This window comes from Crassostrea angulata, chromosome 9 (genome assembly GCF_025612915.1).
Source record: "Crassostrea angulata isolate pt1a10 chromosome 9, ASM2561291v2, whole genome shotgun sequence".
Lineage (NCBI taxonomy): Eukaryota > Metazoa > Mollusca > Bivalvia > Ostreida > Ostreidae > Magallana > Magallana angulata.
The window spans coordinates 9,370,062-9,392,363 of NC_069119.1; the positions used below are offsets into that span (position 1 = coordinate 9,370,062).

Below are 22,302 nucleotides of genomic sequence, written 5' to 3' on the forward strand. Positions count from 1 at the left end.
AATTAAAATTTCGCTAACTGCTTACTTTGTACTTACACCTGTCAGTTTGTTGAAATATCGTCACCAGCTTTAAACATGAAAGTTTATCCTTAAAACTCATAACTTCTTATTCCTTTGATAATTAAATGCTATAGAATTGCGGTCTGAAGAATAGTTAAAACTACGTTCTCAGATAAACATCGGTATAACATAATAAAACTGTGTTATTGACTTACAGTTAAACAGCAACTGTAAAGAGAAAAAACTGCTTTAGGACCTTGAAGCCAACAAATGGTTTGGGTCAAATGAATTTTTTTTTCTACATTTAAATAACTGTGTATCATTTTAGGGAACTGTGGCATGAAAAGAGCCACATGATATTCTAGGTTTTCATCTATAGTGTAGGGTGTCTACAGTCTTTTTAAAATAATTTTTCTGAGTGTATATTTGAAAGTTATAAACCCTTGTACTTACTCTTGACATTTGATATAAATTTACCTGACATCATTCGAGTTTTTTTTAACAAATCAAAAAAGCCAACTAGTTTAATACTGGGTCTGTATGATATCAATTTTCATTTAATTGGTTGTCATTATCACTTAATGATACAATTAACAGGAGACTTTTTGGATAGTTTTGAGATACTATTTTCCCAAACGAGAAGCAGAAAAACCAGAAGTGTTCAAAATTAATTTAGCTTCAGCTTTTTTGGACTTGAACCCCGGGTAAATTATTGATATTATGCAAAATTACTGTAAACGGTTTAAAAAAAGTAATTGTGCATTTTTACTAAGCCCATATGTTCAATAGTAACAAGTTTAACAAAGACCAATGAATGATACATCTATAAATTGGTAATTCCTTCAAGAAATAGCAACAATGTTTTTCTGTGACACAAAACTAGTGTGGGTACTTGATGCACACATTTTTGGTGCACAAGGCTTTTTTAACAAAACAATATTGTTTAATATTAATGATATGGCAGTGCTACAAATACTCAATAAACTACACATCAGAGTCTTGAAAGTTTTGAAAAAAACTCACTAATGTACTTCCTTAAAATAGATGTGGTCAAGTGTGTGTGTGTGTGTGTGTGTGTGTGTGTGTGTGTGTGTGTGTGTGTGTGTGTGTGTGTGTGTGTGTGTGTGAGTGCAGTGCGATTTTTACGTGCACAACTGCTTTTAATGATTTAGGTTTTTGATTTTTGGATAGGTTTGTTTTTATTTGTTTGTTTGTTTGTTCTTTTAATGACACTTACTCAATCTCTTAACATATACTCGTTTGAAAATATCCCGAAAAGGTACCTTTTCTATAAATAGAATGATTGCTCTTGTTATCTCTTTTAAGGTCCACTCCTCAGCAAATATGAAAAGTGCTCTTTTATTTCTCCTTAACAATTAGAAAAGTATTTTTGATAGGAGCCTTTTAGTGTCAGACTTTGAAAGAAAAGAAAACTTCCTTGTTTTAATAGCGTACTATATATTCTAAATTCTTCTGCTAATACATTTAATCTTAAAAATCACATATTCTAAGTATCGGAAATATAGTGAAATGTTAATTTTTATCATTTCTACATTTTTTGGATACTTCGGCTTAGGTAAGTGTTTAATAAAAGATTAAAGACAAACTGGCATAATATTTGCTGAGTCTTTGTCCCATCCTATAATCAGAGAAGATGTGATTTATATGCGAGGATTGTCAAAAAAGTTCGTGGACAAATGTAATTTTATTCAAAATAACGGCGCCATTATTATGAAGTACATGTATTATAATATTTGAATATAGTGTATAATAATGTATATTTATTAAAATAAGAGCAGTATACATTTTTGTATTGGAGTTATCGTTGTATATACATTGCCTATACAGGCCGCACGGTCCAACCTGACGTTGAGTTATAACGACGTTTCTATAACGTCGTAGTCATATGGGTTTACCTGTGAGTAGTATGGCATATTCACCGTTTGGTCAGAGGGTACAATCGCATACTCCATCAAAATATTGCTTGTGCCACTTGTGGATAAGTAAAGTCGGACCATTTCGAAGATTTTCCTTCTTCCTCCAGCGTTTATTTTGTTTCTGTTATTTGCCTCGATCGACACAATTTTATAACGGCGCGCTGTTCCGTGCATTAAGTTGACATCGCTTTTTCAGGCGTTTTTAAAGACATGTTCCTGCCGTAATATCTTTTAAAAGTCCTCTGCTAGTTTGAAAGTAACTTCAAATTATGTATTTCAATGACTTACCCCATACAGACTACATCACAATAGAAGATTATGAAATTTGGAATTTTTTTTAAAAACTAAAACTATTCATAACTAAAAACTTAATTACAACGTTTGGACAATTTTTACGCATGGCTGTGCCTACTTTCCGCGACCTGTTGATACATTATCATTTAGTTTATTTCTATGGAAAATATTCAAAACCACTTTAGTTTGATTTTAAATTTTATGACAAAGATTTAGATATACAATATGTATATATTAATCCATTTTAGATAACAAAAACGCGATTGTTCACGAACGTTTTGGACAACACTCGTATATATTCTAATTTTACCAAACCAAAATATTTGCTGCATTCTTTTTATCAAACAATCACAGTTATACTTGCAATAAAATGTCTATATATATTTAAGGTATTCCGGTGGACGAAAGTCTAATTATTGGAGTATGGAGCCCTGCTTCATTGAAAGTTTTTACAGAAATACCGAAAGATTCGACAAGTTCTTTTAGAAACATAACTATTGAAACAACCTCTTCAAACTTACTAATAACCAGTCTGACATCTGATCCAAGCAAAGGAGTTGTTTTTGCAGCAATACAAAATTTTATTTATATTAACCATCTCTTTTCTAAAAGGCAAAATATTTCTGCAGGTTTCGCAATTCAGTATAGAGGCAAGTCATTTTCATTCGGGCAAATTGCGTTTGACTATGTGTCAAGTAATTTGTATTGGTGTGACACATATCTAAATTGGATAGCCATGAAACCAGCGTATAATTTTGACGACTCGATTCATAAAGTCATAGTTCAAAAGGATTTAAATCAACCCGAAGGACTGGCCTTGGATCCAGAAGACAGGTAACCATTGATTGTTAGTCGAAAAATAAAACTGTTCACGTTTAAGACCGAATATTTAATTATTTTTAAAAGTATTTTCATTAACAGATTAATGTTCTTTTCTGACAATGAACCCAATGCAAGAATTGAAAAGGCTTCTTTAGATGGTAATGAAAGAAAGGTCATTGCATACAAGGGATTATTATTAGTTCGTGCCCTTGCAGTAGATACTGTCAATAATAAACTGTACTGGGCCGATTCTAATAAACTGACAATAGAGGGATGTGATTATGACGGATCTAACAGGAAAGTTATCAGAAGTATCACCACTGATTCAGTCTCAAGCCTATCTTACCATCAGGTATTTCTCTTATGCATAATGTCTCTAATTTAAAGATATTTCTCCGCTTTTCTGATATCGCGATAAGAAATGCTCCCTCTCTCTCTCTCTCTCTCTCTCTCTCTCTCTCTCTCTCTCTCACATACAGATGTAACAGTCTGGATGAACAATATTTACCGTTAAATACAACACTTGGTGTTACTAATATTGTTAAATTCTTATTATGATTTGAGTTGATGGGTAATAAAGATATTGGATATCAAATCTCGAATCGGGAATTTCGAATCTTGTATTTTCAATCTTGTTTTTCCAATCTCAAATGAGTCCTCTGAGTTTTTGTTAAATTCTGACATTGCAAATTGCTATGTAATTCGACACTGATTACGACGGAGTTTGATATTCCGTATGTAAAACATTTACAGGATTCACTCCATAGAACAAAATTCAAAAGTTAAATAAATTGGTGGAGAAAAAAATCGATCTTTATGTAATCTATAATTTTACATTACAACAATCAGTTCAAACATATCTTTTACAACAAACACTATAGCATATATAGTTTTGAAATCTAATAGCATAGCATTATGATCTCATACTATAGCTAAGAATTCTTATTTGTCATATCATACCATAGCATACAGCATGATTATAATTCGTTTTAAATGCTCTTATTTAAAAGAATAAAAGTTTACATTGCTGATTAGTGATGAACTTTGGCTTCTTATCAATTTACTTAAAAATGTTTGCAACTCTTCTACGCAAGGAGGCGTTTTTAATAAAATTTTATAGCATACCATAGCATAGCGTAGCATAACATGTTTTAAGCCCTCTCTTTTAATTCATTATAGTATAGCATACAAATCTCATAGAATTGAATACAATAGCATAGCATAAAATTGTAAAAGATATGCATGAAATGACTGTAATAACTATTATAAATATGCAATTGATTTAAAATCGTGGTATATTGTTATCATTGATAACCAATTTGATGATATTTCTTTTACAGAATAAGCTTCATGCAATCAGCTTTGCGGGTAAGTCGGTATTTGCTGTTGACGCATCATCTGGATCCATACTTTACACACGGGAATTCCTTTCTGAACAACCAATGTCAATTGCTGTCTATGATGCTGAGTCCAAAAAATCTGTTACCAGTAAATAATTTTCATAAATAAACACAAAACCTCGCAAAAATTTCTCATTTTGTATTTCTCAATATTTACAGCTACTGTATATGAATATTTATTTCGAATAATCGCATTAATGTTGTATCTCTTTAGATCCATGTTCGACCTTGAATTGTCATCACATGTGTGTCATCACGAGATCGGGACCAAAATGTCAATGCTCCGAAGGATTTGATCTCAACAGTAATAACAGAACATGTACCTGTTAGTTTTTAATGCATTTTTTTTACTTTTTAAATAATTACATTTCGTATAGATAAAATGACAATGTTTAAAACATAACTCAATTTTTGGACATTCAAACTTATAAATACAATCAGCTTTAGTTGCTGTAATCATGGAAGTTCTTTCAGTGGCCTCCCCCTTTTTTGAGAGGGGTTTTCTTGTAAACAACGCATCCATGTTTGCTATGCATGACGTACATTCAACAAATGGGCAATCAAATAGATATAACTATAGACAGATTTCTGGAAATATCAAGACGTTAGCTGTTGATGTAAAGTCAAGGATCATTTACTTCGTGGACAGTGGAGACAGTGTACTAAAGAAACACAACATTATATCACAAAAGGAAAGCACCATAGCTACGGTATCATCTGCTAAAGGTAAATGATAAAGAATTCAAAAAGCCTTATAAAAGTCTAGTCACTATCAACAAATAGTTGTATTGCATTTTATGTGAATTTTCTTATCAATTGCATAAGGAAATTTAATAATAGAAAAAATCTGTATAATTTTTTTTTCAAATACAGACTTGAATTTCGACTGGATAGCAAATTTACTAGGATGGATTGAAGAAAAAGGTTTCAGTATAATGTGTTTCTCAGTCAATTCACAGACCACTAATACCATATACTCCAATCTGGATAACCCTTCTTCTCTAACCGTAGAATCACACACTGGGTAAGGAGCGCACTTGTAAATCAACTAGTTTTGTAAGTGGCAAATGAATAAGATTTTTAAGCTCGGCAGCACAGACGCTTGGTTGTCGGATAGTGAAGTTCTTTATTGTTTGTTACTGAAAACAAAAATGAATAAAACCATAATATGTGTATATTTTGGTTTTGGGTTAAAAGCATCCATTTAAAACCCTGTTTCAATGTTAAAAAAAAAAACTTTATTAAAAAAAAAAAACAATAAAAAGTTAAAGAGTCGACAACCGCCATTATGGGTTTATCAGGGTGGCTAGGGTCACGATATCCTATAAAAGTTGCAATTTGTCTAGCGATTTCCAATTATATGCCTATATCTGGGTGCTGGATAATGTAATATTCAAGATAATCGTCAAACAAATCGAAGCAACGGAAGTTTACAATTGAATAACGTACGTTTTCAATATGCACGTACAAATAATTACAGAGATGTTACGAAATCGTATAATTGGTCTAGAGATGTAAAAAAAAAAAAAAATCCGTGAAAAGGGTTCTCTTGGGTTATGATATAAAACATAAAAAATATGTTTCAGGATATCATCAATGATTGAATGGATAGTTTGTATAAACTTCAGTTGTTTTCGATAACTTTGACAAGTATCTGTACTAGTATATTTAGACACGATGCGTTTATCATGCAGCACAAACCATAAGGTCAAATTGTCCAACCTATAAATAGATAAGAGAACTAGTTAAAACATATCGTTAATAAAATAAAATAAATCCAAGATGACGGGTGTCGTCCATTTATTTTTTTAATGTACATTGAGTACACCTTCTTATCATCTTTGTCTTTGGTAACTAATAACGAAAAACTGCGATGTTCGACAACTGTTTATTTATACGATATTCATTATAACATTGCATTAAGTTATGTGTCTATTAAAAATGGTTTCATAAGGGAAAAGAACATGCAGAAAAAACATTGAACAAGCTTTTACAGAATAAAGTATAATTCACATTTACAACAAAAAACAATTGTTCGTCCCATGTGATTTGGTATATCAATGTTTGTAACATGTTAAATAATGAGCGTCCTTCGTATTATGTTCGTGTGCAAATGGTAGTTTTAAATGAACTTTTTGTAAAATCACAGATACCTCTGCACAATCGTATACGTGTAACACAAAGTGAAATAGCGTACAAAAACATTTCCTTTTAATGTCTAAACTATATAGTCTATAATGGATGTTTTCTTTTGTTTTCTTTGGAGAGGGTTGGGGTGGGGCTGGGTTGGAGAAGGGTCATTTTTTTCATTAGTGCCCTTCTGTGAGACAGAAAGTGATTTTTGTACTTAATGTTTTATGAAACAAAAATATATGAGAATTAACAGGGGCAATATTTTGAGTTTTGACCATTACAAAATAAACCACAAACTTATCTTAAAGAACCATATACTGGATTTCGGGGACACAAGGGCGATCGATAGTTCGTGGATCCTGGACCAGAGATGCACCAAAAGTTTTGATATCTTTTGGAAAGCTAAAAGACCCAAGGTCTTTACAACACGACGTCACTAGTAACAGGTAATCACGTTTTATGTATTTGATTTTGCTTTTGTTATGAGCAATGTTTTTTTTAAAGGAATGGTTTTCAATTCTAGACTATATTGGCTAGAACACACGATCATCAGAAGCTCGAAAACAAACGGTATGGATGTCAAAAGTCATATTGATACAAAAGGAGCCACAAAGTCATTCGCATATAAGGTTAATTATTCAAGACTGATTTAGTTTTAGCAAAAAAATTCATCAGATATATACGGGTAAATGACTGCAACTGTTTTAATATACGGACTTTTTTTTTAGGATTTCTTTGGCTGGATTAATGAAGATAGGCTATATTTTGCCCGAAAGATTGCCGATAGAGCGGAATATGGATTTAACACATTAAAAAACTCAAAAGATGTCGATGTGTTTGATTTTTCCCTTCAGAATGACAGAAGAGGTTTAATGTTTAACTAAAATGACTTCGTTTTACGTTTCTCATATCACATGAATCTACCGACGTGCAAAATTGCATTGTTATTCATTCAAACATAGTTCGGTTCTTTATAATCCATCAGCATAAATCAACAATTAACAAAATATAATCTTTATATTTAAAAGCGTTATTGGTAAAATTTTTGATATTTTTGAAATTGTGCAATAACTAACCGAAAGGCAAAATATTATAGACTTTCGAATTAAAAATGTAAAATCAAAAGATGAAGATAAAAGAGATTAGTGGACTACCGTTTTTAGCTCACCTGAGCTGAAAGCTCAAGTGAGCTATTCTGATCACATTTTGTCTGTCGTCCGTCTGTCCGTCCGTCTGTCCGTCTGTCCGTCTGTCTGTCCGTAAACTTTTCACATTTTCAACATCTTCTCAAGAACTACTAGGCCAATTTCAACCAAACTTGGCACAAATCATCCTTAGGCAAAGGGGATTCAAAGTTGTGAAAATTAAGGGCCACACCCTTTTTCAAGGGGAGATAATTAGAAATGAATGAAAAATTTTGAGAAATTTTCAAAAATCTTCTTCTCAAGAACCAGAAAGCCAGGAAAGCTGAAACTTGTGTGGAAGCATCCTCAGGTAGTGTAGATTTAAAGTTGTGAAATTAATGACCCCCGGGGGTAGGTTGGGGCCACAATGGGGGGTCGAAGTTTTACATAGGAATATATATAGTAAATCTTTAAAAATCTTCTTCTCAGAAACTAAAGAGCCAGGAAAGCTGAAACTTGTGTGGAAGCATCTTCAGGTAGTGTAGATTCAAAGTTGTGAAAATCATGACCCCCGGGGGTAGGGTGGGGCCACAATGGGGGGTCGAAGTTTTACATAGGAATATATAGAGTAAATTTTTAAAAATCTTCTTCTCAGAAACTAATCAGCCAGGAAAGCTGAAACTTGTGTGGAAGCATCCTCAGGTAGTGTAGATTCAAAGTTGTGAAAATCATGACCCCTGGGGTTAGGTTGGGGCCACAATGGGGGGTCGAAGTTTTACATAGGAATATATAGAGTAAATCTTTAAAAATCTTCTTCTCAGAAACTAATCAGCCAGGAAAGCTGAAACTTGTGTGGAAGCATCCTCAGGTAGTGTAGATTCAAAGTTGTGAAAATTATGACCCCTGGGGTTAGGTTGGGGCCACAATGGGGGGTCGAAGTTTTACATAGGAATATATATAGTAAATCTTTAAAAATCTTCTTCTCAGAAACTAAACAGCCAGGAAAGCTGAAACTTGTGGGAAGTATCCTCAGGTAGTGTAGATTCAAAGTTGTGAAAATCATGACCCCTGGGGGTAGGGTGAGGCCACATGGGGGGGGGGGTGTTAAAGTTTTACATAGGAATAAAGAGTAAATCTTTAAAAATCTTCTTCTCAAAAACTAATCAGCAAGATGATTCTTTATTATTGTTAAGACTTTGGCTCCAGGACAATTCTTCGGCCTCACAAGAAGGTTCAGAGTTTGATGTAGCTAAATATCCCATATATAAACAATTGTAAAGGATCTTTTTGAGAACTCAACATGTGATATGACTATAAAATTGGAGCAGGCAGCTATTTTTTTATTAGAATCTTTTTGTATTACTGTTTTGGGTTATTGCCCTTGATTTATTGATTCTTGATTATTTTAATTAATGCATCCACTGTTAACCAATTATTGTGATGATTATTTTTATACAATAATAAATATTCAATGTATATAAGTTGTTCTGCATAAGTAGTTTTGGGTTAGGCTGGATTAGTTTGTTTATTTTTGATTTCCAATTTTTAGATACTATGAATTATTTTAGGCCGGCACAGATATAGGGACAGTGTCTATTGCATTGTAACGAGCATCGTCGGATACCCACGGGTGATCGCGTCTTTTACTTATCACTAATAAGTAAAAGACGCGATCACCCGTGGGTATCCGACGATGTGTAACGAGCTACTGTTGGGGGTTAAACTTGAACAGGTATGGAGAGATTGAGGGTGTTGACATCCCTGCTCTATCTAAATCTTCGCGTTTTTCTAACCAACGATACAGAATGTGCGGTCATTTCTGCCCTGTATCGCATTAATACAAGTGTGAGGTCATACCTGCTTGTATTAGTGGTGGTTGCGGCGGAGCACTAGTGTATGGTCATCCCTGCTGGTGTTCTGGCCTTTCTAGCGCAAGTGTGCGGCACTCCCTGCGTTAGGTTGAGCTGTTGGCGCAAGTGTGCGGTCATCCCTGCTTGGATGACCTGCTTGCGTTAACGTTGGTACCTGTTGAGTTGCGTAGGTGTGCGGTCATCCCTACCTGCGTAACGTTGAGTCCCTATATATGTGCAGGAGCGGTGATTAAAGTCTGCTCTTGTAAATATTGGCAGCAATCAGGGCTATCCGAGTTCCAAGGGGGAAAAATGGATTTTATTTATACAGGATCTACATGTATTAATGTACATTGTCCAGATTGTATTATGACTCCATTAAGCTGACTTTATCATACCTATTGTTCCTCAGGTGAGCGATGTGGCCCATGGGCCTCTTGTTCTAGTTTCTCTTTGCAAAGCTTGAGCTCTACACTTCATTTGATTCATTTAGGTACATGTCATGTATTTAATGGAGGTTGCGAGGAAATTTGCATTCCTGAGAAAACTGGTCGTAAATGTGAATGCGATATCGGACTCCAAATTCAACCAGATCAGAGCTGTGACAGCGGTGAAACTTTATATGATTTAACACAAACTGACTGTTATTTTTAATGATATAAACTGTTAAGTATCTGCATGTTGTCAAATCAACCAATCTGTTGAAAATTACAATATTCTTATTTTCGGCCTATTACTACACATGCTCATGATAAGATATTGATAAGACCAAATCAATATGTAGACTAAGTTTAAAATGTTCATTTTCTAAGAATGACAAATGTTTACATGCATTTATGTTTTGTGAAACAGTTATGAAATATGTTTTCTTGTCAACAACAGTTCACATCATTGTTTTTATTGTAGATGTGCTAACGTCTAATTTCATCGCAGTAACAGATTTTACCCATGGAAGAATACTTCAAATTGACCTGCAGACTGGTAATGTTGTGAAATTACCTCTAAAAAGAATTAGGCCGAAAGGACTGGCGTTTGATAAAACAACTATGACGCTTTTCTATTCTGATGCTTTGACAAAGACAATAACATCATCTACCTTACATGGGAAAAACAAAACATTGATCTACGAACTAGGTTAATGTCACAGATATACATTACGTCTGATTTTTTAATCAGGGTTTTCAGTTTAAAGTAACATTGGAATATCAATATGTTTGCTAATACTAAATGCATTAAGATAGCAACATTTTCAGGTTTGACGATGGTTTCAAATCTTGCAATTGACTATTCCACTGGGAACCTCTATTACACTGCTGAAGGTCCTACAAAATATGAAAGTTACATTGGCGTAGTTCACAGAACAACTTTTGCTCACAAAACTCTGATATCAAATATCTTTAAACCAAATGATATTGCTCTCTATCCATCAAAAGGGTGCGTACAAATATAACTAACTATTGTCCATCTTAACATTTCATAGATATTATAACGCGAAGGTATTTAAGAATTATCTGTTTCATTTTTTATTAAATATTTGAAGATCTACTTCATTATGTTTAGGTACTTGTTTTGGACAGAATTTGGAGATATGACTGAAATTGGAAGAGCAAGTATGGACGGAACATCTCGGTTTTACTTTCCAACGACAGAGATAAGATTGCCTCATTACCTAGCTATAGATTATAAATGTATAGTTTGTTTGAACTAAACAAGCCATTTGTAATGATTTTATAAATTTGTTTTTATCAAAAGTATATTTCGCATACATTGGAATAACCACTAATTTATCTGTTTAGCCGACCGCTTGTATTGGACGGATGCGTTTAAAAATAGCATCGAAACCTCAGACCTCAACGGTGGACATCAATACGTCTTGGCTTATGAGAATGGAGCTACATTGAATGATATTGTAGTCTATGGACAATATCTCTTCTATACGGCATGGCAACGACAGTAAGCTAAATAATTATTGTTCTGACATTTAAGACATAATTGTATAAAGCATAAAACATATCTATTTCTGCTAACACATTTATGGTAATCGTCGAGTAAAGTCAGAAAAAAATTATCACATCAAATTCTTTCCTTTTTTATGTAACAGACGTATTACTAAAATGGATAAATTAACGGGATCAAGAGTTAACTTCATGTCAGATCATCCAGAGTTTGGAAATCTTTACAGCTTGGATATAGATGCAGATGAAATTCAAGACGGTAAATTGAGCTGATTCAATGCTTTTATTTAATTGGTGTAAATATCCTGTAGGAACTGAGTAGGTTTATTAATTATCTAAATAAAAGGTTAGAAAAATAACAAAAACATAACTTGAATAATTCAGAGTGTTTAAGATGTACTGCAATAAACCATTTTTAAAATTAAAACAAATAAAAAAAGTAAGTGTTTTTATTCATTGTACATGTATAAACTAAGTTTTTTTTTTTTTTATTATTTTACAAAACAAATTCAATTTTGTTAATTATAAATGCTTTTAAATAATGATTTATATAATGATAAATGTCCCTTTGGCAACATGGCAGCATAACCTAGTGTTGTTTTATGTATAGTAGATGTAGTCGAAATGGCATAACGTATTGTTATCATATTGTAATTGGAAAAGTGAATATTGTATAACCGACTTTTATCGATTTATAAATACTGTTGTATCAGATCCTCTAGACAATTACACTCTCTAACAAATCATTGACCACTAGGTCTAGGTAATGCATTTGTTTTCAGTAAATCCAAGCTGTTCAATAGCTAATGGACAATGCAGTATGTTCTGTTTTCCATCTCCAACTGGAAGAACATGTGGTTGCCAAGACAATGTTAACCTCCAACCGGATCAATTAACATGTGAAGGAGGTTTGTAGAGTCTAAAAGTAAAATACGCGTATGCATAAATCAAGTCACTATAACAAGATCTTTTCTGAAGCATATCATTTAAAAAAGTACATAATTGATTATAACAACAAGCAAAACATATAACAATGCATGCAAATGACATTGTTAACACGAACTGCAATCTGAACGAACCCGGTCAGTGCGCAGAGCAAAATCAAGTTCATCTCCAATAAATGAAAAAGTAAAAACAAAAACTATTAAGATGTATTCTTAAACAAAAATGTTAATCAAATTATGATAAGGTTAAACAAAAGTTTCATATGTTTAATGATGAATACAAAATGAAGCACAATACACCCAAAACCATGAAACACATATATCCTGACCTTATATGCATTCTGCTCCATTTCTTCTCAGAACAAAGGACAGTTGTAACCGACCAGACTTATTTGTACAGTGGCTTGTTCGCAGGCGGTGCCTTTATTCTTGTAATGACTATTGTTTGATTAGCCTGTATGATGAAAAGACGAAACACATCTAGGTAAAAAAATAGCGTTTTAAATCTACATTCTTTTCGTTTCATTGTCAAATTGATTTGGCGTGTCAAAATCAGAGAACATTCTAACAAAGCCTCAACAAACTTATAGGCGTATTTTAGATGTACTTAAACATTTGGTTTTTTTTTTTTTTTATTATTTCACATTTATACTTTCATTGTTTTCTACTTAAACACAAAACATGATATGTGTTCAGCTCACCTGAGCTGAAAGCTCAAGTAAGCTGTTGTGATTACATGTTGTCTGCCGTCCGTTCGTTTTCAACTTCTTCTCCGGAACCACTGGGGCATTTTTAACCAAACTTCGCACGAAGCACTCTTAGGGAAAGAGATCTTAAGTTGTGAAAATTTAGGACTATGCCCGTTTTCAAGGGGAGATAATTTTGAATTATTGAGAAGTTTTGAATATTTTTTTTAGAAATCTTCTTCTCAAGAACTATCTGGCCATCTTTTCTCCATTCGAAAGTCACTCGGAATACCTCGGACAATTTTACAACTTATGGTCATGGAAGTTTTATTTCTTTTGGAATTCAAAATCCACGTAGTCGATTTCTTAAGCTGTGCAATGAAACCTGACAAGCTCAAGTGACGTTTTAACGCTGAAACCTTGAGATTTGTTCATACTGTTAGAAAAAATATAGTTTAAACCCAGATGCATTTTACAAATATCGAATATTGTAATAAATGTCCTTCATAGCTTCATACAGACTATAAAACATTACATGTTATTTTACAGAGTTTAGCCAAGTTTTTTCATATTTTTAACTTCAGGTTATCTTATGAAAGGACTTATCACCACCAGACACTTAATTCTGTATATGATACAATTCAAGATGTGTATGAAGAACCAATCAAAAGTTTTCAAGACGGAAGTGAAGGAGAAAAGAACTTTCATGATTGAAAAAAAAATGGTAAACGATATTAACGGCATCAAGAGTTATTTTTATTGTTAATATATATATATATATATATATATATATATATATATATATATATATATATATATATATATATATATATATATATTGATAGAGAAAAAGGACAAAAGAGAAATAAGGTAAAAATTGTGTTAAGATGGAACTGTTTTAGCTAATTGGTGTACATAAATCATTCGACTTTGTTTTCAATAAATTCCTTTTTAAACTTAAAATTTAGTTCCTATCGTTTACGAAATCAATGCAAATATGCTGTGTTCTGAGTGTAAGGGAAGTTATAATTAAATCTTAAACTGCTGCCATTTTGACAGTTTATGAAAGAATTCAGCAAGCAATTTGAAGATGAAATCTATGACATTTTCTGAAAGACTTTACGTAAAGTAACCCACATATATTGAATATTTTTATTCTAGTTATTAAACAAATACTCGTCGAAGATGTCCCAGCAACTATTTATCACAGATGCATAAAATTTTAATACACTATAATTGATAAGACATGCAATACCTTGGGGTATATTTTTGTACCAATCGGACGTCATATTCCTGTTGAATGACGACTTTGTTTATTTTTAGCCTAAAATTTCAAACACATTTTTGTCAAAGATTTTCAGCAACCATTTATCGCAGATGCTCGAAGTTTTAACACACTATATTTGTTAGGGCATGCCATATCGTGGGATATATTTTTCTACCAATCGGATGCCAACTTCCTGTTGAATGTCGACTTTGCTTATTTTGCATATTCACATCAGAGCGGGTGTATAAGTGGTGAGCATTGGCTCACAAATATCTTGTTTTTTTACCATTGAATCTACCAATTCAGCATTTCAATGCTTTTCTTTTTTTACCATTTGCTCCATTAAAATGATTACAAAAATGCGTATGCTAAATCGTTATCTTAAATTATATCTAACTGGTCATCAGATATCTTAAGATTCTGTTAATTATCAATAAACTTCAACTATAATTTGATACCCCTGCTCTCTGCAGATATCATTCAATCTAAAAGATCAAAGGTTAAGTTTAATGTACTATTACATTATTATATGTAGTCTCGTCCATTTCGAATAACAAATAAAATTTCAATAACACATTGTTTGCCAGTCATCAAACTTTACACAAAGGGTGGTCATAACAAGAAGATTTAATATTTTATTGAAAAACCAGTTTACATTTTAAAATTCTCAAAGAAAATCCCTAAAATATCTTGGCTTGAAAAAGGTATGTAATGGTTATGTATACTTGCATGTGGAGAGTAAGCTTATAGGGTCAGAGTAAGCATATCTAACAAAGTTCAATGGGAATTTACATTAGAAAACTTGCAAAAACTGTTTGTTACTTGTAAACTGGTATATATCAATCTCATCAATTCTTAATCAGATGTAATCACTTCTTACGCAAAATAAAAAATACTTCTTAACTAAAAGTTAAAGGAAATTTTATCACACACTTTATAAATAATTGCATTTACATGTAATCAAAATACAATGCCAGGGCCTAAACACATATATCAGTGTAATTTTTTAGAAGACAAACAAATAATTGTCAAGTAATAAAGGAAACCGTTGGACAATACATTTATTAATATAATTTCATGAAGCAATTTGCAGGCATGAATACATTCAACTAAAACCTAGATCTGAAAAAAAAAATCATGACATGGTATAATAATTGCAAAAAACTAAAAATAAAAATTGTAACATTAAAGTGATACAAAATTACAACAACTCCAAATCTTAAGTATTCAAATGTTTATATACATGTACATGTGTATAAATTTAGTGTAACATTTAGTAACACGTAACCCTAACAAGTAACCCTGTACGTACTAAATTTTGAAATATTTATGATTATTAAATTCTATCGAATCCATTCAAAGACATCAATTACGCTACAACTGCTTTCTTGTTTATGTGTCAAACAACTTTATGCTATAATATAGATAGCTTCTGTAGATAGGCGCGGATAGTGTCGCAAGCTCTGAGAACTTCGTCTCTGGTTGATATAGGGGCAGGGCGGTCATCAGGGTGGTTGTCATCAGCAGGCGTAGCTTCGTACTCTTTGTTCATCCTGACTTCCTCTAGGATGTCTTCATCTGTCAGTTCAGCGCACGTCTGTAGTTGGTGATCGGCGTCGGTGAACTGCTGAAGGATATCGGGGTCGAGACCATGATCTTGTAGTCTTGAGAGGGGGATGTCGTTGTCGAGGTCAAAGCCATCGTCCTACTCTGTCTCTGGGGGAGGGGGGGGGGCTGCTGGGAGTAAAGTCTGCTTGTCTGAAGCAGTTAGAGATGGTCTTCTCGGTGACGCTGTTCCAGGCTTGACTCAGCATGTGAAGGACATCCAAGACGGAAATTTGCGGGGTGTCTTTCCTGTCGATGGCAGAAATGTAACGCAGCAGAACTCTCTTCCTGTAGTGAACTTTAATGTTTTGGATAATCCCCTGGTCCATAGGCTGGGTTTTGGATGTCGTGTTTGGTGGCAGGAAAACGAGCTATTGACTGCAGTCCGGGAATTTTTAGGTGGGCTGGGCAGTTGTCGATGACCAGCGATATTTCCCTATTCTTTATTTTCATCTTCTTATCTAGCTGCTTTACCCAGGTTGTGATTATCTCTCCGGTCACCCAAGATTTCTTGTTGGCCATGTATTCTTCACCAGGTTGCTCAGTAAGATAGCAATGAGAGGAAACCTGACGGAAACCTGATGGATTTCTGTGTAGCAGCCACTGATTTGGCTATCCCTTCGGGCTGAACGGGTCCTTCACCAGATTGTTCAGTGGTACTAGACAGTTTTGTAAGTACTTCTTCTGCAATAGTCGTCATGATGGCAATGATACTGCTATGATTTAATTTTGTATATTCATAATTCACGTCTCGTCTCCTTATTTTTTTTCTCATTTTCACAACGTCTCGTAATCATCATAAGTCACTGTCAATTTTCATTACCGTGTACTGAAATGACCAATTATCAATCAATTATCACCATCCAGTTTTACCGTGCCACTTGCTGAAGGTGGAATAACAACCCTGGAAAAAGTCACTCAAATTAACAAGAAATTTTTTGATAATGAAAAATATAATTATAAATAAACTTTATAAATGTCAAATAAGCGATAAATTTGCAGATTGGGGATCAAAAATGAATTTCAAAAATAATTATCCCAGTAAGTAATGTTCAACAAAAGCCCCCTTGGGACTCGAACTCTGGATGTAAGGATCACAAGTCCGGCACTTTATCCACTCGGCTATGGAGTAAGTTACATGTTTTAGTCCATAATTTCCTTTTAGTAAAACGAAATATCGTTTCGATCAGTGTCAGCCATTTTATGATGATGTGTTATTCCACCTTAAACTCCCGTTAGACGGGTCGCGCGTCTAACGCCTGAGGTCATCTAAATGTCCACAAAAGGTGTTAATTAGGCATCGCTTGAGTTCGCACTGCCACTTCGAGGTATCAAGGGAAAATTACAATGGATAAGGTATAACATGACCGTATTTTGACATTGAGGTTTCAAGGCTTTCGAAAGATTGAAAGTTCGAGAAATCAAGGGTAGGTTTGCTTAATTATATAGCGGAAAAATCGGGACCGGCGACTGACTTGGAGCGATCAAGAACTTCGAGAGATTGAAGTTCGAGCCATGGAGAGTAACCCGTATGTACATTATATGGTATTACTTAATTATTTTCTAACAATTTCAGATTAGAAATGATAGCTAAAAATCTTTTGCTTTCTTTCTCTCTGTGATCTTTCTTTCTCTCTCTTAATTTCGTATTAAGTGAATTCGTGAATTGCTTCTTAAGGAGATTATAACAAATAAAAAATACAGTTATTTATGTTGCATACAGTAAAGATACAAATGACAGCAACAATGAATACCATTAGATGAAAACATTGATCATCATATGCATTCATTTAATTAGAAGCTGATGATGCATATGGTATGCTTGAAAACAAGCACCCTGACAAAGATATACCATACACTTGTCACATCAATAAATAGCATCTTTCCTTCTTTTGCACACCATTTACACATTCAACGAGGTCGCTCGAGCTTTATGCTGTGATGCTCACTCAAACCTGCTGAAGCTAAAGTAAATACCCAGCTAAATGTAATACATTTATAGTGTAGTATACAATTTATTGAGAATGTTGAGTTGTTCATCGCATTCAACACAATCTGTAAAATTAGTATCAATTCATGAGAGAGAGAGAGAGAGAGAGAGAGAGAGAGAGAGAGAGAGAGAGAGAGAGAGAGAGAGAGAGAGAATATCAAGCAGATGGTTTGGTTATTCCACTGATTTAACAATATGAAGATGGATTACATTGGGTTAATTTGACGGTATAATTAAAACTGGCTCAAAAACCATTTTACTTTTACGTCAGTAGCTAATAAAATATCTTTCTGCAAAATATTTTAACATATCATCAATGTTATCATATGAATATTCAGGATTAGTTTACTAGTATATTGCTGTGTATGGTATAATTAACACAGTGCTTGTATTTTGTAGTAAAACATGTTGTGTTACAGTAAAAAACTAAACTAAATAAGAAAAGTTTCATATATTATTACAATGGACCCAATTGGAAATAAGCTATCGAGCTTTCATGGGTTACATGTATTCTGGTATAATATCTATTTTTTTTTTTTTTGAAATTATAATCATTTAATATTGAAACACAGTATGCAAACTATGTATGTTGATATGTTTGATGACATAATACCAAATCAATCTATCTAACAAAAATTTTGATCAGGTGAATTCAAAATAGATATATAGAATATAAATTACACTATTTCTTATGATAGGACTGGACTAAGGTTCAAGCTCATTCATTGCTAGATTATGTATTAAATCCTTTATTAAAAACCTACCTAAGTATGAGTATATAAAATGGTAGCAATTTAGAAAATCAGTCTTTTCACTATATTTCTGATACTTTGGACTGTAATTTTTAAGACAAAAAATGTGTTAGCAGAAAAGTTGAGATTATATAGTATGCTATTAAAACAGGGAAGTTATTTTCTTTTAAAGTCGGACACTAGAAGGTTATCCTATTAAAAGATACTTTTAAAAAAAAAAAAACATTAAGGAGAACTTAAAGTCCACTTTTCATATTTGCTGAAGATTGGAGCTCAAAGGGGATTACAAGAGCAATCATTCTATTTATGGAAAAGGAACGACTTTTTCGGGAAATTTTTAATAGACTTTATGTCAAGTTATTCAATGTATAACAACTACATTTTGTACATAATAAACGAATGGTCCTTTATTCTTAATCATGATATCATTTTGAAGGTGTTATCAAGTAAAGATACTCCACCAAAGGAATTTTCAACATTTTGAACATGGTCTCATCTAATTACTCCTTGAATTTTGCATTGAAGTCTGTGGGCAACATATGTTTTATTAGGGCATTGTAAAAAAGTAACTTAAAATTTGTAAAACTCTCTTGGTTAAAACATGCACAAATTTTCTCTATATTAAAACATGAAATAAAATGAATCATTTACCGCCGATATTTTCACAAAATTAAAATGTTATTTTTTTCATCAAGGGGAGATAACCCTTAAGAAAATTTAAAGGTGCAAAAATGACCAACTCCGTATGTGTTGTCTGTCATGTGAATTTTGTTCAATTCGCTCTCATATTTATCTAGCAATACATATTTAACTAATGTAAAATGATTCAAAATTGTTCAATATCCATTCACCATACATTGAATACCTTCAGTTGTTGAATGTCATTAAAATACCCCCCCCCCCAAAAAAAAAAAAAATATTTGATACAACCGTATTCATATCATTATTAAATTCAATGCGGACACACATTTGTAAACATATTAACATCAAAATAAATAAATGAACAGTAACTGAAACTTAAACTTAATCATATTTATTACATACATCTTCAAAGATCTAGACAATTACATCAGGTGTTAAATGTTTCCTTTAAAAGACTGATATCTACTTTTATAGGTAACGAAAACTTGCAAAATGTAGTTGACGGAAGTAATTAGAACTCTTGATTAATCACTAATTGCAACCTTTTATAATAATTTCATGACCATTTCTATTTAGAGGACTGATAAATTGTTGTATTTGCAGCATCTGCGATTTAATTCTAACCCTAACCCATAAGGGAGTACATTGGGGAGTGACTAGCTTTTAAAAACGTTCAATAATCTTATGTGTAGATTTATTGAGTGTACAGACTGTAGCTACTACCATGTTATTGATATGGAGCAACATTTTCTTATAAGAGGGCCTTTTGCACCATACAATGTGTGCAACAAGTACTATACTATTATTTTTAGCAGTAAATCATTGTTGCTACGTGTACTTCTTCGGAGGATTTCCAATTTATAGATGTATCTGTCTTTGACCTATGTTAAACCTGTTGCATTTGAACATGTGGGCTTAGTAAAAGCGCGTATTTCCTTTTTTTTTCAAATCTGTTTACACTAATTTTGTATCACAACAGTAATTCACATACGGCTTACGTCAAAAATAGACTGAGGAAGAATAATTCATCTAAAACACTTTTCTGGCGAATATCAATGAATTTTCCTGCTTTTCATTTAAGAAAATGTAAATATCTCAATAATTTCCGAACAGTCCTCGGTTTATTGTATCATAAAGTGATCATGACAACCAATCAAAATTTATGAAAATTGATATCATATAGAGCAGGTATTAATTAAAACTAAGTTTTCTTTTAAATTTGATTTGTTTGAATAACTCGAATGGTGTCCTGTAAGTTTATTTCAAATGGCAAGATAAAGTACAATGATGTAAAACTTTCAAATAAGCACTTTGAAAATGATGAAAAAAAGACTGTAACATCCTGCAAGACAAACAAACCTTCTGTACAAATATGTGGCTATTTCAATGCCGAAGTTCCTTTATATAAAACACGCTTATATAGATGTAAAGAAAGAAATCTTTTTTCGTTAAACCCCAAATATTTGTTAACTTCAAGATTTAATTTTTTATGACATTTGCTTTTTTAATTGTAAGTCAAAAACACAGCCGTATTATTTAATACCATTAATTACCTAAGAACGTAGCATTTACTTTTCTTTGGACCTGCAAATTTATAGGATTTAATTATCAAAGGAATCAGAAGTTATGATATAAGGGATAAACTGGATTCCTTTTGGAAACACATCATTATAGCGCTATTTAAACAAGACAGTGCACCTGCAATGTATTGTAACTATCTATTTCTCTATCAAAAGAATGGAAATCATGCAGAAATAAGTTGATTATTGGCTGTTATATTCACCTAACCGAGGACTTTTCGAATATTATTGAAATATTTACTAATTCCCAAGTTGAAATATTTGCCGAACTTTAAGTATGTAGGCAAAGCATTTTTAGAGACGTTTACGAAACAATTGACCTTGCATCATATTTTATGCAATAACTGTTCCAAATACAATTCGCAAATGATCAGTACTGCAGTTGCCATAAAAGGGTTTACTGGCTTTTAAATATTTTTTTATTTGTCTTCCAATAGTCCTAGACATCTTGTTATTTCAATATAAAACATCTCTAGCTAATGAGATGTAGGTATTTTAATCATTTAAATACAGTTTAGATATATGGTTTATTTTATATAAGATATATAAGATATTTTCAATGACCTTGCGTCATATTTTATGTAATAGATGATTCCAGATACAATTCGCAAATGATCAGTTCTGCAGTTGCCATAAAAGGGTTTAATGGCTTTTAAATATTTTTTATTTGTCTTCCAACAGTCCTAGACATCTTGTTATTTCAATATAAAACATCTCTAGCTAATGAGCTGTAGGTAATTTTAATCATTTAAATACAGGTTAGATACATGGTTTATTTTATATAAGATATTTTCAAGCAGCAAATTTGTCCAGTGTCGAATCTAAAAGATCACACCTCTTAAAACATGTTTTTAATATGTCAGAAGTAAATGAGATTGGCAGATATTTCCTATTACAATCTGTTTGTGTGGTCCTGTCCTTTGCTCGTGTTTTATTGAATTTACAATATTAGGATAACATGGAATATGGAACAGTATTAAAATATTTTTGGAAAAAGTTTCATGTAATTAATGTCAAGTATCATATGTTGAGTCAGTAGTAATAAATGACATAGGATTAAATGCTTATATTTTATTGTACTGTTTTTATGTTGAAAAAATGTTCAATATAAACCTAAATGCTATTTAATTCGAATTTAACAATGCACATCTCTGTTTTACGTTTGTCACAATATTTCAACAAACTGGCATGTGTGATTATAGAGTAGGTAGTGAGAAAACTCTTAAATAATGAAAAATTTGTAGCATGAATTTTTGGGCTGCCATGATTGAGTTCAATCAGTGAAAAGAAGGTTGATAAAAAACAAATAGACTACTTAACT

At 32.6% G+C, this 22,302-nt stretch overlaps 1 protein-coding gene across 1 annotated transcript; it reads left to right on the forward strand.

Moving 5' to 3' along the window:
- Positions 1 to 1,508: 1,508 nt before the first annotated feature.
- LOC128162395 (low-density lipoprotein receptor-related protein 5-like) lies at positions 1,509 to 13,879 on the forward strand. The gene is made up of 19 exons (XM_052825574.1): positions 1,509 to 1,576; positions 2,621 to 3,065; positions 3,153 to 3,405; positions 4,394 to 4,541; positions 4,668 to 4,778; positions 4,928 to 5,179; positions 5,327 to 5,477; positions 6,895 to 7,032; positions 7,110 to 7,215; positions 7,315 to 7,453; positions 10,054 to 10,170; positions 10,467 to 10,694; positions 10,814 to 10,994; positions 11,121 to 11,248; positions 11,357 to 11,513; positions 11,662 to 11,774; positions 12,298 to 12,423; positions 12,820 to 12,943; positions 13,730 to 13,879. Exons 1-18 carry the CDS (start codon positions 1,531 to 1,533, stop codon positions 12,906 to 12,908), a joined length of 2,928 nt encoding a protein of 975 aa, XP_052681534.1. The 5' UTR covers positions 1,509 to 1,530; the 3' UTR covers positions 12,909 to 12,943; positions 13,730 to 13,879.
- The last annotated feature ends 8,423 nt before the right edge of the window (positions 13,880 to 22,302 follow it).

Excerpts from the sequence above, each read along its gene's own strand:
- LOC128162395 (XM_052825574.1), top strand. The coding sequence starts at position 1,531 with ATGTTAATTTTTATCATTTCTACATTTTTTGGATACTTCGGCTTAG. Across the intron at positions 4,542-4,667 it reads GTCCAAAAAATCTGTTACCA|ATCCATGTTCGACCTTGAAT; the intron begins GTAAATAATTTT and ends GTATCTCTTTAG. Across the intron at positions 11,249-11,356 it reads CCTAGCTATAGATTATAAAT|CCGACCGCTTGTATTGGACG; the intron begins GTATAGTTTGTT and ends TTATCTGTTTAG.